Raw genomic sequence first — 18,001 nt, 5'->3', positions numbered from 1 at the left:
TAAAACGAGTGTTATGTACAGTAAGAATGTACCATCCCGTGTCACCTTGGTGTGATCCTACAGGACTTAAGTGAAACAGATAAAGAAAGTTTGGCTTTCTATATAATTGCATAGATGGATGGAACTTAAAGGGCCGCACAGTTCTAATCTTGTATGTGTGCTTTGCAGGAAGCACTTTAAAGAAAGTGTCCACAAAGATAGGGATTTCCCATGAAACCCCATGAAGACACATTGAAGTTGGATTAGCTGTATGTTGGGGTGGAAAGGACGCTACTATATCTCATTGCAGGAAAAACTCAAAGAAGAGATTGGAAGGAAATATTTGCTAAGAAATTCATTTCAGAGCAGGCTAAGCTATATAGTTTACGCATTATTAAGTACACAGTAACTAATTGAAAAGTAGAATTTGTATAGGTAAAGAGTTACAAATGTTATATGGACAGCAGCTAAGGATGGTGACAACTAGGTGAAATTTTGGAAACAACCTGTATAGGGATATAGAGAAAAGAAGTGCAAAATTATTTGAGAAGCATGATTGAAGTGTCACAGACAGGTATGGGCTGAGAACTGTAAGCCACCAGAATACTAGGATAAGGTAGAAAGAACTGAAAAAACACAAATGGATCAGTGAGAACTTAGAGAGAGGAGGCGGAATAAAGAAATGGGTATTAGATGGGACTTTTGATTTGTGAATAGGTGATACAGTACCACTTACTGAGAAGGGCTGCAAAATACACAGGAGATGGTGGGACATGTAGTTCAAGAGGCAAAGTTGAGTGCCTTCTCTGTAGAAGGAAGCATCGACACATATAGACTAGACCCACACTAACAACATTTCTCTCTCTCCCTTAGAAATTAGTGCCAGCTTGGCACCACCTCCATGGATCAGAATTTGACTGTAGCAGAGAGGTTAGAGCACCTTCAGTCGTGTCTGCAAATCCCAAGAAAAAACTTTCACTGCGTGTATGAATTCATTCAGCACTACAAGACGCTCCTGAAAGCCGTGGGATCTCTTTGGCAGGATGTTTGAAGACCCAAAGGTTTAATAATTTTTAAAATCATTCTCTTGGTGAGTAGGGATGATTTATTTTAAAGGTGGGGTGAGGGCAAGATTGAAGAAAAAGTCCAAGGTCAAACAATCTACATCAACAGCAGATGAGAGGTGCACAGTCTTGCTACCTTACACTGTTAAAAACATTCTTTAACAGTAGGAGGCAATTATGAAGGAGATGCCCTGAAGTGTGACTGTGTTTTTCTGCCTGGAACTTAAAAGAATAGGAGAAACTCAAAGAAAGTCCCCCCTTTATTGATGCGGGGGGGGGAGGCCAATTGCGGCTGATTTTGGTGTTGTGGTTACTGTTTTTTGTTCAGTGTTCTGTGGGGCACTAAGTTCAGTTGCTTTCCTTGGGGGTAATTACTTGTGACCATGTTTATTCTTATTGTCCTCTTATTTGTTGAGCCATATTTACTTGCTGCATTTTGTTTGCTAGATTAGTAGATTTAGAAAAAGTTTTTAAAATAGTTTTTTTTTTTTTTTAGAATAGTTATTTTTAGAGTAGTTCTGTTGGTCCACCAGACGTTTTGACTTCACTTCAGGAGCCCAGCTAGCAATCCATAAAAGATTCTTAAAGTTGACAGTCTAGAACATCTGAGGACTAAAGTGTGAGGGCTATGTGTTTCTGACAGCATCTCTTTCATTGTGCCTAACATACTTTTATATAAAATTTATTTAAAATAGGATTACAATTATATCCAAAATGTAACATAGAACGATTTAATAAAGCAAAGAAACTGCAAAATGGTGATTATCACCTACTTCCTGCAATGAAGAAAACAAGCTACATTGCTCCTCATGGCTATTCCTTCAACAACCTTGTACTGTGCTTGGTGAGATTTGGATATTTTTAGGCAACTCTTCTAGAATCTGCTTCAGGAACTCAATTCTTGTATACCAAAGAGGGTGCAAAAATGAAGCAGAAACAGGGATGAATACGGCCAAGATCAGCCTCTCTCCAGAGACCAGCCAATCAAAAGATCATTGAGCCGATGGAACACCAGTATGTTCTGGAATACAATAAATCACACAATCACTCCAATAAAATAAGTTGGGTGTGAACACCTGCCCTCTGTTCTATCTTGTCTTCCTGGGGAAATGTGCTTTTTCTTATGTGTTCTTGTATTTCCATCATTCTAGGTGGCATGCTGGTTGCTGGATCCTGGATCTAATGAGCGCTCCCTTCATAGCATGGTTGCCAGTTTCCTTCCTGAGGAATTGTTCTTGTTGGACAAAATTGGAACAGGCAGGGCAATCAGACCTAGGGCTCAATGCCACTGCAAATCCTTCTGGGCGGTACAGAGCAGCTGTAGATCTGTCTGGTCTTCCATCTCAGGATAGACCCGTATTCTATTGCATAAGGATAACTTAAAGTAACAATACAAAGTAACTTGCAAAGTAAAGACACAAAGATGGTAACAACCAAATAAAAAAATGGCCAAAGAAGTTGTGGGGGGCACAGTAACCAGATGTCACTGTGGACATTTTGCTACATAACAATGAAGCAAAGCTCACTTCTCTGAATCAGACCCACTGCAATACATTTCATGTCTACAAAGCACACTCCTGCTTGGCTGGATCACTTGACCCTAAGTTAAAATATCCTCTTATGGAACTCTAATCACTCTATTAGAGTTAATAGTGGAGGAAAGTTATAGGAGGAATAGTGAAGACAGAAGTTCCTAGTTTTGTGCTAAACCTGTATAGGCTGTATGTACACTGCAGAATAAATGCAGTTTGATACCGCTTTAACTGCCATGCGTCAGTGCTGTGGAATTCTGGGATTTGTAGTTTTGTGAGATAATAATAGCCTGCTCTGTCAAAGCGCTCTAGTGCCACAGCAAACTACAAATCTCAGGAGTTCATAGGATGGAGCCATGAAAGTTAAAGCACTGTCAAATTGCATCAATTCTGCTGTGTGGAGTAGATTTATTGTATGACATGGAGGTTTATATTACTATGCTAGTTCAGTTTCAACTGGACATCAGAAAAACCGTATGCAAATGTTGCCTGTTTGACTTTAAAACTCTGTATTTTACAGTAATTATGTTTGTGAGCTGCAGTAATTTCCAAACAAGTTGCTGCAACAAAGCAGAGATTTTACTGTTAATTAAGTCTGTTTATTTCAAACAGGATGCCTCTTGTTGCCTTCAATTGTGCTATGATAGTAGTACTAACTTTATGGATTTTTAAATAATAATAATAATAATAATAATAATAATAATAATAATAATAATAATATAGTTTATTTATCCCTCCCACCTCTCCCATGGATCGAGGTGGGATAACAACCTTAAAAGACACTTAGTACAATTTACAATCAATACAACAATAAAATACTAACACTGAATTTACCAAGGATTCCTATTCTCTAAAAATTACAATTCGTCCCTTAGCCAACAATCAGAGTCAAAGAAGAGCAGTCGTCATAACCTTTTTATATGGAATTCAGTGGATAAGCCCGCCGGAAGAGATCCATTTTCAGTGCCTTCTTAAAGGCCTCTAAAGGTAGTATGAGACAGATCTCTTCCGGTAGGTCATTCCATAATCTTGGGTCCGCAGCAGTGAATGCCTTATGTGCTTATTGGCTTTTAAAATCCTTTCTAATTCAAATATATTTCTATTTGTATTATTTTTCATTCTTTTGACCATAACATCTGTTCATCACTCAGCACTTTACATACACTCCCTGTGTAGTATATTATTAGGGGTGGAGTGCAGATAAGAGATGTGTGGATGGGACTAAGCAACATCTTTTTTACTTTCTTTTAATGAAGTAACTTACAATTTTATTTATATTTTTGGTGGGTTTTTGGGGCAATGTGGCCATGTTCTAGAAGAGTTTCTTCCTGATGTTTCGCCAGCATCTGTGGCTGGCATCTTCACATGCTGGTGAAATGTCAGGAAGAAACTCTTCTAGAACATGGCCACATAGCCCGAAAACCTCACAAAAAACTATAGACGCCGGCCACGAAAGCCTTCGCCTCCACAATTTTATTTATACTTTGTGTTTTGTGACATTAAACTAATATTGAGTTTTGTTTTACTTATCACCCCTTATTGCAGATATTTTTCATAAAGTAGAGATGCCAAATCAATATTGTTTGGCCTTGCTGGAACTCAATGGTATAGGTTTTAGTACTGCGGAGTGTGAGACCCAGAAACATGTTATGGAAGCGAAACTGAGTGAGATTGAAAATCGAATATACCAGCTGGCGGGCCACAGTTTCTCTTTGACCTGTCCTGATGATATTGCTGAGGTATTGCACTTGCAACTCTTTTCAATAGAGCAAATACTATCAGCTTGTTGTGATTATTATAGAAAATTGGAACTAGAAGTTTCCATACAGAAGGCATCAACAAAACTGATTGGGATACAGCAATAGCAAGTACATTTCTATACCGCTTATCAGTACACTTAAGCACTCTCTAAGCGGTTTACAAAATGTAAGCTAATAGTATTTGTCCCTTTTCAACTGCCAAGGATAATTTTTCTGATGGAAGGCTTTTTCAACATAGGGTTATATCTGAGGATGTTGAACACTAGATTAGGCTTTTAGATGTAAAAAGTTGTTTTTGTATATTTGTAATTTCAGCTCTTAATGTTTGTGGGCAATGTGTAGAGAGAGAATTGGGAAAAACTTCAAACTTAAATATAATCTGGCTGGAGGTAAAAAAAATTACATTTACTTTACTGTATTTTGCAGTGATTAATTGTGTTTGGATGCTGCTCCTAACATGGCTTCCAGCATTCAGAGAATCATGGCAAAATTACAGCATCAGAGAGGGCCTTGCAAAGCATCTACCTTGATACAAGGAAGTCAAGACCTAGGGCATTCCCAAGAGTTGAAGATTTCTACAAAGGAAAAGCCTACCATTCCCTAGATAATTGTTTTCGTTGATGTATTACTTGGTATATGCAGATGTTTCTCCTGATATTCAGCCAAAATATACCTGACTGTACATTAAATCCATTATATCTACTTATGTCCTCTGGGTCAGTTGTTGTTATTAACTGCCCTTGAGTCATGGCAGGGGGCTTGACTTGGCCCTTGAGGTCTTTTCCAACTCTGTGATTCTATGAGTTGTTCATGCCTAATAGTGACCCTAGGGATGAGACATCTCCAAGCTCCTCTGTCCTCCCCTGCTCTACTTAAATCTTGTAGATTCATGTTTGTGACTTCCCTAATTGAGTCTAGCCATTTGGTGTGTGGTCTTCCTCTCTTTCTACTGCCCCCAATTTTTTGTCACATGTCAAAAATTGCGTCAGAGCATTTCACAGAGAAACTATATGTGGTCGCAGCTCCAGTCGATCTTAGTTTCTTTTCATGATGCATAGTATTTCATTTACACAACTTTCAGACTAGCAAAATCTGCAGCCACAGTGTCAAGCCCTTCACTGCAATGTTTGCATAGGTGTATGGTGTGAAATTTAGTTTTGCATTTTGTGCACTTTTCCCAAGAACATAGCAGAAAACAATGGAAAGGAGTGAGTTTTTTTTTCCTTAGGAACTTGAAGTTTTCTGTGTGTATTTTTTAAAAAGAATGTAGGTTTTTACTGCAGAACTATGTAGTTTCTCAAACTCATGCTTAGCTCTCAAAAATTGTGCAGTTTATGTCATGCTGGGAACAGTTTGCAGGAACTTTTAACATGCCATTTTTTGTTCCTAAATTTCTCAAGGGGTTAAGAACTTCAAATTCAATCCCAGTCAGGAAATTGACAAATTTCCATTCCATCTCTAATTCATAGTTATGCTTGGCTGTTCAATCCACTGATATTCTTTCCCTTTTTGGGTGAGACAGAGTTTTGCACTCTTCTTGTTAACCATGTTTTGAAAATACTTTCCCTCTTTCTTGATATAGTAAAATTATTAGTCAGAATATCTGTATCACAGTAATCAAAGCAGATTGTAGTGCTTTCTATAGGTTCAGAATGAAAGGACAGGCTCTGTCTAACTTAATTGTTACTTAATGTAATACTAGTGCATCTTGTTAATTCACTTTTTTATTTTTTTGTCTCAAAAATGCCAGTATTAATAACCTGTGTCAATAAAATATGATATAGGTTGCCCTTTACATAAGAGAGAAAATGCTGCTTGCTAAATCACAGTTGAATTAGAATTGGGATGGTCCTACTTTATCTTGAGAGCCAGCTTGGTGTAGTGGTTTGAGTGTTGGACTATGACTCTGGAGATCAGGGTTCACTTCCCTGCTGAACTATGGAAATCCGCTGGGTGACCTTGGGTGAGTCACACTCTCTCAGCCCCAGAAAACCCCTCAAGGTCACCATATGTCAGAAACAACTTGAAGATACCTAATAGCAACACATCATATATGGATGAGGGGCTGGGGAAGAGAAGTGTGTTATAGGTTAGTTCTTTGTTGTACAATAAAATAGCCTGAAACTAACTGAAGTTATAACCTCTTTCAGGTCTTATTTTTGGAGCAAAAGCTCCCATCAGATGTAGAACCAAAAATGCAAAGAGGCAAGAAAACTTTAGGTTATACTGGAAGAGCAGCAGCAAATGGAAACAGGGTCAGATTGAGCAAGCAGTTCAGTACAACCAAGGTACAAAAAATACCAAGGTATTTTTTTCATCTATGTGCTTTCAGTCAGAAGAAGCATCAGAATATTACTTTGTGTTTGTTTCAGTGATGGCACCTAATATGAGTTTTTGACATCTGCCAGAACTTTGTGAAGGAAGACATGTACAGTGCTGAAATTTTGGTTCATACTTCTCAGTTTTGAACACCTGATTTGTATGAAAAATCCCATTGCTTTCTTGAATTTTGGTGGATAACAGTTGTGTGTTACTTGATTCAGTGTTATCAGTCCCATCCCGAAAGGCACCAAATGATTTAATACTTGAATGTTTAGTTCTCTGGCTCCACTCTCTTTCCAATATGTCACTTCAGGAGGGAGAGAGGGTTGTAAATTTAGCAAAGTTTCAGCATGTTTAACATGCCTTCCTACTCAGTTTTTACATAAACACAGGTTTACATAAGGCTGTGAGCCTATAAAACAAAGGGTCCAGGGACAAAATATGTATTTTATTACCAATATTATTGTATTGCCTTTCAGGACTAGAGTTTCATGGCATCTTTCATGCAAAATTAAACATAAAATACAATACAGTTTGCTATATTTTTTTGTAATTTCCCCCAAATTACAAAAGGAGAAACTTTTCAAATTATTCCCTCCAAAAAAGTAAAAGAACACTGAGAGAATAACCAGTGACTAACCCACCCAGCACATCTCCAACAGCACCTGCCTGTGTCTCAGGGAAGAACTGGAGCTGTTTCCCCCCCATCCATAACAACAGTTGCTTCTCCTGCCCATTCTGGACCCTAGTCAAAGTAGCATGCCAGGATAAAAATATAATTTATTTGTTTGTTTATATCTATTTATTTATTGCATTTAAGTCCTCCCTTTTCTCCATCACAGAACCTGAAGTGACTTGTAATACTTTAAAACAAAATTGAGCTCAAATCTTATTTTATGAAAATTAAATAGAAAATTAATTCTATTTAAAAAGCACACTGTTAAGAAAAGAAAAACGGTGTGCTTTTTAAATCGAATTATTTTTTAAACTTTCATAAAATAAGATTTTAGCACAGATTGGCTCCACATACGCATATAACAGAATTCTTGACACTATACTAGTCTGGCTAAATGTCTAGAATATTCTTCAGGGGTTGACCCCAGGGTATGGCAGTGAAAAATCTACATAGGAGTAATGTGAACAAACAGCTAATTTGTTTTTTCCCTTGGTAATTCTTACAGGATGTTCTAGAGAAACTGAAGGTGTTGCATCCATTACCAGGCCTGATTTTAGAATGGAGAAAGATCACTAATGCAATAACCAAGGTGGTATTTCCACTGCAGAGAGAGAAGCTTTTGAACCCTGTACTTGGAATGGAGAGGATCTATCCTATTTCTCAGATTTACAGTGCTACAGGTAGTAGGGCTTTTTAATACAAAAATATTTCTGCTAGTTTATGAAAATTTGGATTAAAAAGGAACTAAGTAGGTTCGACACACACATTTTTGTGGTTGCTGCTGACTGCACTGCTATAGAAAAAGCTCCGTTCTGCTTCTTTCGTTTTCATATCCCTTTATTTTTCAACTAGACTTGAAGACTTATACTCATGTATAAAAATAAGATTTCCTCTTTTCTCCAGAAGACTTTTTTCGATTCACACCTTATCTCATGTCTTCAAGATTAATTTATTTAAAGTTTGGTTTCTTTCATATTAGTTCTGCAGTGGTTTTAATTGATTAGGCAACCACAGCAGATGAATCCAGTCATTCAGGAATGACAATGAATGATAATTTTCAATCTCTCATTCTTACCATGGTGGGATTAGGAGAATAGAGCATGGACTGACACAATAAGATGTGCCAGCCATCTCATACCACCTAGGATTATAAATATTTTATGGTATCAAAAGATAGGCTAAGATACAAGAGAAAAACCTTTTATAATATTTTCCCATTACTTCCTCTTCTTGAAAGGAATTACCATTAGGAATGAATATGCCATCTAGAAAGTGCAATTTTGTAACATGAACAGATTGAATTTCCCCCCCATTTAGATAAGATTATTACTGTATTTTAAGATTTCAACAGTTTTTCTTTATATTAATTGTCTCAGACATCTTATATTTCAAGAACAACAAGTCAAGTCTACTTTGTTTCTAACTTTTAAAAACGTTTTGTGCTTTAATTTACTTTTAATCTTCATTCAGAGGCATGCTGTGTGTGTCCTGCCTTTAGCCATATGCCATGCTTGCTTTTAGGTCGCATAAGCTTCAGAGAACCAAATATACAGAATGTGCCTAAAGATTTTGAAATTGAAATGCCAAGCCTGGTTGAAGAAAGCCCACCTTCCCAAAAACAACATAATATGTTCAGTGTTCCAAAAAACAGGTAAAAATTATTGATTTTTTTTTAGTTCTAGTCACTCATCTTAGTTTTAGTTCTGCTCTTTAATCTACTGGTCATATTTCAAAAAAGACACAGGGATGTCAAATATTTCATATGTCATGATATTTGAAACAATGCCATGAGTCAACAGTGCAATGCAGCAGCTAAAAAGGCCAATGCGATTTTAGGCTGCATCAATAGAAGTATAGTGTCTAAATCAAGGGAAGTAATAGTGCCACTCTATTCTGCTCTGGTCAGGCCCCACCTGGAATACTGTGTCCAGTTCTGGGCACCACAATTAAAAAAGGACATTGAGAAACTGGAGCGTGTCCAAAGGAGGGCGACTAAAATGGTGAAGGGTCTGGAAACCATGCCATATGAGGAAAGACTTAGGGAGCTGGGGATGTTTAGCCTGGAGAAGAGAAGGTTAAGAGGTGATATGATAGCCCTGTTTAAATATTTGAAGGGATGTCATATTGAGGAGGGAGCAAGCTTGTTTTCTGCTGCTCCAGAGACTGGAACACGAAATAATGGATGCAAACTGCAGGAAAAGAGATTCCATCTCAACATTAGGAGGAACTTCCTGACAGTAAGGGCTGTTGGACAGTAGTATTCACTCACTCAGAGTGTAGTGGAGTCTCCTTCCTTGGAGCTCTGTAAACAGAAGCTGGATGGCCATCTGTCGGGGATGCTTTGATTGAGAGTTCCTGCATGGCAGGGGTTGGACTGGATGGCCCTTGCAGTCTCTTCCAACTCTATGATTCTATGATTTACGGTATATAATACATTTATATCCTACCTTTTCTCCCTGTCACAGAACTGAAGGTGGAGTACATGAGGTCTCTTGATTGTAGGTGGGCACCTTCTATGATTCTGAGGTCCATCTCCTCTATCCCAGATACCTGTGGGCAACTGTACTACATTACTGGAACCATCACTGGTTTGGCCACCAAAATTCAGCAACACAAAAAGCAGTGCTTTACATCTAAAGGGCCATTTTACTGTGGAACAAGGCACATATTCTAGTTGAAACTTGTTCCACAGCAAAATAGTTTAGTTCTTCCAGGAGCATGGGTCAGGCATAAGCAAGATAGGTACTGGTTAGAGGCAAGACACCACTTTAATCCCAAGTACATCTAAACTTCAGCAATAATCAGTAACAAACAGGAACCTTTATATTTAATCACTACTGATATTGTATTTAATTACTCCATCTTGTTTAATTGATGTAAAAATCAACTGAACGTCTAATTTTCCATTTTATTTTGCAGAAGTAGAAAGCATTCTGTACTACCATGTGAACCTAAAAGTCTGACTGAAACAGTATCCAGTGGAAAAAGAATTCCATTCGCTGTTAGCATGAGACATGCCTTTGTACCATTTCCAGGTACAGCATTATTTTATTACAAGATTTGTTTTGTTGCTATCACTTCCTTAGATATGTGGTTGGTGAAAATCTAGTTGGAAGGTGACAGCTTGTATCACCCAGAGCAGTTTGTGTGGGAAACAAAAAAATGTAATTGCATCATAACTAAAAGAGAGGAGTGGAGTGGACTGTGCTGAATTATGCCACTAAACTGTGCTAACACAATTCTTTCTTTGAGACTCAAGGCCAAACCTAGGATTTGGAGTTAAATAGGAGTTTTAGCTTCATGAAATGCTATCCCCTCTTCTCCTTGTCTCCACAGCTTTTAGTCCTTGTGTGTAACACATCCTAATTTACTTCTATATAGGCAGCTGTAGTTTGAATTTTCCTAAAACTAGGATCTCAGACATGAGCCATGGTTTTGCGCATTGAAATGAACTGGCAAAGTTTTGTAGCAAAAAGGCCCCTTGGGCTCATTCACTGCCCAGTGTTTTTAAACTGTATCCAGTCACCCACACAGACATACAGGATTGTTTTTGAATCAGCTGGATGAGCCATCATTAAAAGAAACAAAGCACTGAGTTATTGTGTAATGCATACTTTAGAAATTTATCTTTATTATTGGCTGTAGGTGGTTTGATCTTGGCAGCAGATTACTCCCAACTTGAATTGCGGATCCTTGCCCATTTGTGTTGTGATCGGCGGCTTCTACAGGCATTGAATGATGGTGCCGATGTATTCAGAAGCATTGCAGCTGAGTGGAAGATGATTGACCCTGAAGCAGTTGGAGATGATTTAAGGCAACAAGCCAAGCAGGTAGTCTTGAATGGATGGGGCCTTTGGAGACATTTAACACAGTTGAAGTTTTGATAGAAAAGTGAGTGTGATCTCACTATCCTCCTTGGAAAATAAATTAATTGCAATGAATCTTCCTGTTCAAAGTAATTTTGATTTCCACATATATGTTTCTTTTTACAAACTGGCAAAAGCAGTTTGTCTGCTCTTATTGTCTTTCTTAATTTCTGTCTATAGACTATAATACCACTCCACTGTTTGTTCTCTGCATCCAGTGGTTTGCTTCACCTTTTCCTTTGATTTTTTAATTGCACCTTCAAGTCGAATCTGACTTATGCCAAACCTGTCTTAGAGTTTTCTTGACAAGATCCATTCAGAGAATAGACTAGATTGATTCAAACAGAAAGTTTGCCATTGCGTTTGCCAAAGGCTGGTGGGGTGAGATTTGCCCAAGGTCAACCAGCATGTTTCCATGGCTGACTGGGGATTCAACCACTTTCTGTCCTGGTGTGATGCTCAGACCACTACATCACACTGGTTCATTGGTATCATGGTGCAAATTCTAGACTCAACTAAAGTGACTAACCATTTTCTAATTCACATGGATTCAGTGGCTCTGCAACCTGTGCTTTGTATGCTTGAATCTCATTGAATGCAACAAATTATGATGTCATTGTTTTTCTAGATTTGCTATGGAATGATCTATGGAATAGGAGCTAAATCCTTGGGGGAACAGATGGGTGTTGAGGAAACAGATGCTTCCCACTACATTGAATCTTTCAAATCAAGATACCCAGGTAAAAATTACTAATATTGATGGCCATGACTTTCCCCCCACAATTTGGTGTTTTAACTATTATTCATATGTCAGTTCGCTAATATCCTATCTTTGCAGTCCTTTTGGTGTGTATTTTCAGAACTTGAAAATTAGATACATGTATACAGTACCTTGATTAACAAAGTAAATGTGTTCTTGGACATTACATCTTTAACAGAAAATTTGGACCAGAGGCAAAAATAATATCCATAGGTTCCTACACCACAAAAGGAGAAGACCAGTTTCAGTATACAGTATATTAAATTCAAAATATGTAGATATGAAATGGAAAAAAAACCAGGCAAGGTAAGCCTTGCATGTTGTTGCTTGTCTTCAAATCATTTCCAACTTACGGTGACACTAAGGCAAACCTATCACAGAGTTTTCTAAAGGCTGGAAATGTGTGACTCACTCATGGTCTCCCAGTGGGTTTCCATGTCCAAGCAGGAGTCAAACCCTGATCTCCAGAGTCATAGTCCAATACTCAAAAGCACTATTCCACATTGGCTCTCGTGCCTTGCATATATAAACAAAAAACATGTTGACCACTTGAAAAACTTTTTCAAAATTGAACAAAGGGTGATTTTAAAAAAATCAGAATGTGTTTATAGTTATAGATCCATTTTTAACTGCTTGGGGTTGCTGGTGAGGCAGGCTTATCTACTATACCCGTTTCTGTCTGTTTTCTGTTCACACATGTTCAGTAAGGGATTCTGGAGGCAGCTGCTGTTTATCTTGCTTATTGTAGGCAAGCACAGACAGCCACAGTAGGATTGCCTGGAGTAGAATTCCATTCTTTTTCAGTGTTCACTGCAGGCACACTGTTGGAACCCAACAATAAAAGTCTATGTTTCTACATCCCCTTTTCACCATCCTCCCAGTGCTGATGGTGCTAAAAAACATCCAGCTAGACAGGGAACAATGAGCAAAGCCCCCCCCCTCCTGTTCCGAGTCAGGCTAGGTAGCTGTAAAAAAGGCTTGTAAAAAGAAGCTTCTTTGTCAGAGGCTTTTAAAACTTGAAAATATACCAGTATTTCATAAATCATTGTTTAGTCGCTATGTGATTATTGGTTGAGGAAACTTTCAAGTATTTGCGTTTAGCAACAAATATATTTGCAGTTCTGTATCATAAGTTATTAAAACTTTAACAGATAGGTAACGTAAGGTCTCTCTTTCCTTCCAATAATCATCCCATCAGTATATAACTTATATGTATTCAAGAGGGATCCATTACATGGTGATTTGTTCTAGTATCTGAAATATTTGTAATGTTTCCCTCAGGGATTTCTCTGGATTTATGTTGGGAGAATATTACATTCGTTTGATTGATTCTTCTCTTGATAAAAAATACAGTAACCTCTTGCAATCATTAGGACAGAGATGTAAAATATCTGGACATTTTGAAGCCATGGGGGAGGGGAGACTGTAGAGGAAAGATGGGAAGGATCACAGACTGTATTTGCTTCCTACAGTCCTCTACTGCAAGAGCAGGTCTAATGCCCAGGATCTTCACTTAGCCAGGCAGACTTACCAGACCCTATTGTAGTGTTCCACAGAAATGGGGTTTGTTTTTGAAATATTGAAATGATACACAAGTTGCAGGTGTAGTGTTTGTGAACTGTATTTGCTCAAAGGATCAAACGTTAAAGAAGAAAGCCCATTTGGCCCTGGCCACTTGTGCAATATTTTTCTGACATCAATTCTTTATCTGCTTTTCAACTCCTATCATTCAAGTTTCTGATTATGTAGTGTTCAGTCTCTGTGGAATGTGTTTACTTCGGCTTATTTGGGTTTAGGATTTAAATAATATAATAAATTGGAAGAGATTCCATGTATCTTCTTATTTAACATGCAAGAAATGGCTGATGGTACAGGGGAACCTGACATAAAATCTTAATTGTGGCCCGCTGCCTTCATCGAGCCTGTTGTTGGTCCTTGTTAAGCTTAGGATATGCCCCTTTGAACCAGTAGCATCTGGTGATTTTCACCTGCTCTCTTGAAGACAGTATTCCTTGTTGTCTGTTGTAATGTATAAGCTAATTCCACTCCAGAAATGTTAGCCTTCAGCAGATTCAGAAAAGCTTTATTCAGTAAGCAGAGTTAATCACAATACATAGTTGTCAGGACTGAAAAGTTTTCCCCCCAGTTACACCATATATTTGGAGTTCAAACAATTCACCCATTACAAAAGTCTTCATCCCATTTGTCTGCAACTCAAAACATACTGTCTTCCCAGATCTCAACCCTTCTTTCCATCCATCCCCAACTGACAGTTTCTCACAAGAATGACCATGGTATTTGGTGCACATACTTCCTCCCCACACATCTGCTCATTATCCCAGGCCACTACTCTGACATAAACGTTTCTTTTTCCAGCATCACCAATAGCATAGCATAACCTATCATCCCTAATTAATACACATATGCCCAAACACAGCAATTAAGCATGGAAGAACCATGTGTGGACCATGATCCTGACATCTGTAAGGCAAATGAACAGGCAGCACTGAGAATGGATCCACCTTACTTGTCCTATTATAAGGACAAGGTGGTCCTCTCCACAGATATCTTTCTCCTCCCAAAAGTGTTTTCTGCTTTCCATCTTAACCAGCCACTGAAGCTTTCCACTTATGAAAGCCTCATCTTCTTGAGTTACACCCTTCACACCTTAGATATTAGGTTGGTGCTTCTGTTCTTGTCTCTTCCTACCTTCTCATTGTTAGGAAACTTCTTCCACAAGGGAGTCAAAGTTCACTCTACTCAAGAAGGGGCACCTCATCAACATATTTCAAAGAGGTTCTTCTACGGAAACTCTGCTAAGCAGCTACATGGTCGCAAACATCTGTATTTCTGTCTCATTACAGACTGGATGCTTGGTCCCAAGCTGATGCTGCATATAGTATGGTGCTGCTGTTGTCAGTCCTGGCGTGACCCATTGTCCTTAGTGAGTTTAGCTTGCTATTGTCCCATATGTGCCACAGAGGCCACAAAGAAGAAGAGCAGGTTGCCTGTCCGTAACTGGTTCTTCAGGTGGTCATCTGTTAACTCACACAACCCACTCTCTTACTGTCTTCGCTGTCTCCAGGTCTTTCAATGGCAGACCTGGAACTGGTGAGAATGCATGGCTTATATGTGTGCGGCTGAGGAGGTAATATTACTGCCAAAATGCAGCTCTAGAAGCTTCCAAATATCTGTGTGTGTATTAACATATTCACGACCACTCTAAGAACCATATTTACAGGTAGTTAACCTGTTCATTTTTGTTTGGAAATTAAGACTTGACTACTGAATTGGTAATTGTGCAGCATCATTTCGTGTTTTATAGGTATTCAGAAATTCCTAAGAGAGACAGTAAAGAAATGCAGCCAAGATGGATTTGTGCAGACAATCATGGGACGGCGTAGATACCTCCCATCAATTAGAGAATCAAACCCATACAAGAAGGCACAGGTATGCTGGGAAGCATTTTGTAAAATTGCTAAAATATAGTTGAGGAGAAACACATGCTTTGTTCTCTTGCTCCCTCCATGTATTGACCTTGTTAGATTAATGTGCCTATTCATCCTCTATTGGGACATTTTGTTCAACATTTAGTTTGCAACTAATTCTGTCTGGAGCTTCCATTTCTTGTACGTATTGGATCCTTTTTTGTACTGCACTGGCTGGACAACTATGCCTTAACCACCGTTTCCAGACTGCAAGCAATAGTATACGAAAAAACTTCTAACATTTCCAGTTGAACTGTTCAAACACTCTGCTTGGGCTCTGTATTTGTGTCACTATCGCACCACGGAGATTTTGTTTTGGAATGAGATTTCATGCTTTTTAAAACATGCATTTTTGGGGACATAGAAGCCATCAGTTTGCTTATGGTAATATACAGTGGGCCCTTGATATCTCCTGTGGCTTGACTTCAGGACACCCCCCCTCCCCGGGACACCAAAATTTATGGATGCTGAAGTCCCATTAAATACAGTGGCATAGTAAAATGGTGTCCCTTATATGAAATGGCAAAATCAAGGTTTGCTTTTTGAAATTTATATAGTTTTTAAATATTTTCACACCACGGATGCTTGAATCTATGATTAAAATAACCCATAGATTTGGAGGGCTGACTGTACTACAAACCCTCCAGCCATTTTAACTTGACAGTTTTTCTTCCCAAACATTCTACTCCTGACACATCTGAAAATACCTCCTTCTTCTTACCTGAACATTTGCTCAATCCGCCAAGGAATTCTTCCCTCCACCTTCCATGCAGCCACAGTTCCATAACATAGTTTATTACCAGGGTATCTTCATGTTCCTTGCTTTCTACAAAACTTTTCTTCCCGTCTCATGTCTTGTCCTGCTAACCCAGGTTTGAAGTCCAGAGGGAAGGCTACACAGCTATGATTTCCCTGCACCCAAATATTATTTAAGTATACTTTCAGAAAGCGAGAAAGACTTTGTGTTGTTCCCTTCTGTTCCTGGAGCAAAATAAGCATTTCTAATTTTAAAAGTTGATTGTGCTGCAGGTTTGGCAGCAAACTAGTCTGTACTCTTTCTTCTCTGTTTTTTTGTAAGTATCAGGCAGAGAGATCTTGTGGCACCTTTGAGACTAACTGAAAGAAAGAAGTTGGTAGCATGAGCTTTCATAGACTTGAGCCTGCTTCCCTAGAAACAGGGTTAATCAGGTAAATGTGCATCTTGCAGCACCTTTGAGACTAACTGAAAGAGAGAAGTTGGCAGCAGGAGCTTTTTTTGGACTTCAGTCTACTCCCTCAGATGTATGTTTGGAGGGTAGAATCCAGAGACAGACCTATGTATAAGCCATTTGTGTGTTAGAATGTATTCCAATTCAAAACCTTGTGGATATGGAAATGAAGTGACAAATTCAGTTTTAATTATGGTTTTTGCAGGACAAAAGCAGGAGGAAGGCTGTTGCATAAAGTCAAGGAGAGTAAATAACTCAAGGGCGCCTTCATGTTTATCTCTCCAGTCTTCCTTTGTAGTTCTTTTGTTGAAGGACCACTGTTCTGAGGTCTGAGATGGAATGCTCAGGGAGATTGAAATGTTCTGCCACTGTTTTTTGTGTATTCCCATTCCTAATGCCTGATCTATGTCCATTTATCTTCTAGGGCAGGGACTGGCTTGTTTGCTCAAAGTTAAGTGCTGAAGGGCATTACTTTCAGTTAGTCTCAAAAGTCCTACAAAATCCCTTTCCATGCTGATTTTCCAGACTAACATGGCTGTGTCTTTGAAATCAGGCAGAGAGGCAGGCTGTGAACACTGTGGTCCAGGGATCTGCAGCAGATATTGTTAAAACAGCCACAGTGAATATCCAGAAACAGCTAGAAGCTTTACCTGCAGCAGTAAAGTCTTTTGGACACTTGGACAGCTCCTTCGAGAAAAAATGGTCAGGTATGTATTTTTTTTTCTGTCTAGTTTTATATTTGATGGCAAAATGTTCCAAATCCAAAAACGTTTGTTAGTAGGAGTACAAAATGTACTAACACAACTGAAATTTATGCCAGAGAATTCATAGCTATTCTGAGCAAGTTATTCCCAAATTACCATATATATTTGCCTATAAGTCAACCTCATGTATAAGTTGAGGGCAGGTTTTGGAGCCAACATTATGGCTTTTGATGTGGTCCATGGATAAGTTGAGGGCAAAACCTGAAGGCATGTAACAAATGACGTAGAGGACAAACCAAAGGAAAATGTTGTCAAAGAACTTCCAAAATTCCAGCAGGCATATTTTTTGTGCTCATCCTGGATGGATGAGGAGGGAACTATGGTGAATAGTGACTGGGTGATGTGTGGGATAGGCAACCAGGCACGGCAGAGCTAAGAAAATGTGCACATGTCAAAAAGGGTGAAAAGGCAAAGCAAAGAAAATGGTAACCTCAACTTTAATATGATTTTAATCCAGAAAAGCTGACAAACACACACAAATGTCTTATTCAGATCCTTCAAATCCTGATTACTCTTGCTACTCTTTTGAGAGCTGCTATCACTGCCATTTTCCTGTCCTGGCATTTAAAAAGGTCACAAGGG

General features: G+C 38.6%; 1 protein-coding gene across 1 annotated transcript in view; it reads left to right on the top strand.

Moving 5' to 3' along the window:
• POLQ (DNA polymerase theta) overlaps positions 1 to 18,001 on the top strand; it is a 55,607-nt gene that overhangs the window by 34,365 nt on the left and 3,241 nt on the right. Inside the window, 18 exon segments of the mRNA XM_042454837.1 lie at positions 169 to 199; positions 201 to 232; positions 235 to 270; positions 273 to 308; positions 850 to 876; positions 879 to 1,008; positions 1,010 to 1,040; positions 2,195 to 2,301; positions 2,303 to 2,376; positions 4,091 to 4,314; positions 6,486 to 6,623; positions 7,839 to 8,013; positions 8,855 to 8,984; positions 10,253 to 10,368; positions 10,979 to 11,163; positions 11,828 to 11,939; positions 15,285 to 15,409; positions 17,209 to 17,362. Coding sequence (XP_042310771.1) covers positions 169 to 199; positions 201 to 232; positions 235 to 270; positions 273 to 308; positions 850 to 876; positions 879 to 1,008; positions 1,010 to 1,040; positions 2,195 to 2,301; positions 2,303 to 2,376; positions 4,091 to 4,314; positions 6,486 to 6,623; positions 7,839 to 8,013; positions 8,855 to 8,984; positions 10,253 to 10,368; positions 10,979 to 11,163; positions 11,828 to 11,939; positions 15,285 to 15,409; positions 17,209 to 17,362 — 1,863 coding nt within the window.

The sequence above is a fragment of the Sceloporus undulatus genome, chromosome 2 (assembly GCF_019175285.1).
Source record: "Sceloporus undulatus isolate JIND9_A2432 ecotype Alabama chromosome 2, SceUnd_v1.1, whole genome shotgun sequence".
NCBI lineage: Eukaryota > Metazoa > Chordata > Lepidosauria > Squamata > Phrynosomatidae > Sceloporus > Sceloporus undulatus.
The sequence above is the reverse complement of the archived record's forward strand: the minus strand, read 5'-3'. Positions and strand labels throughout refer to the sequence as shown.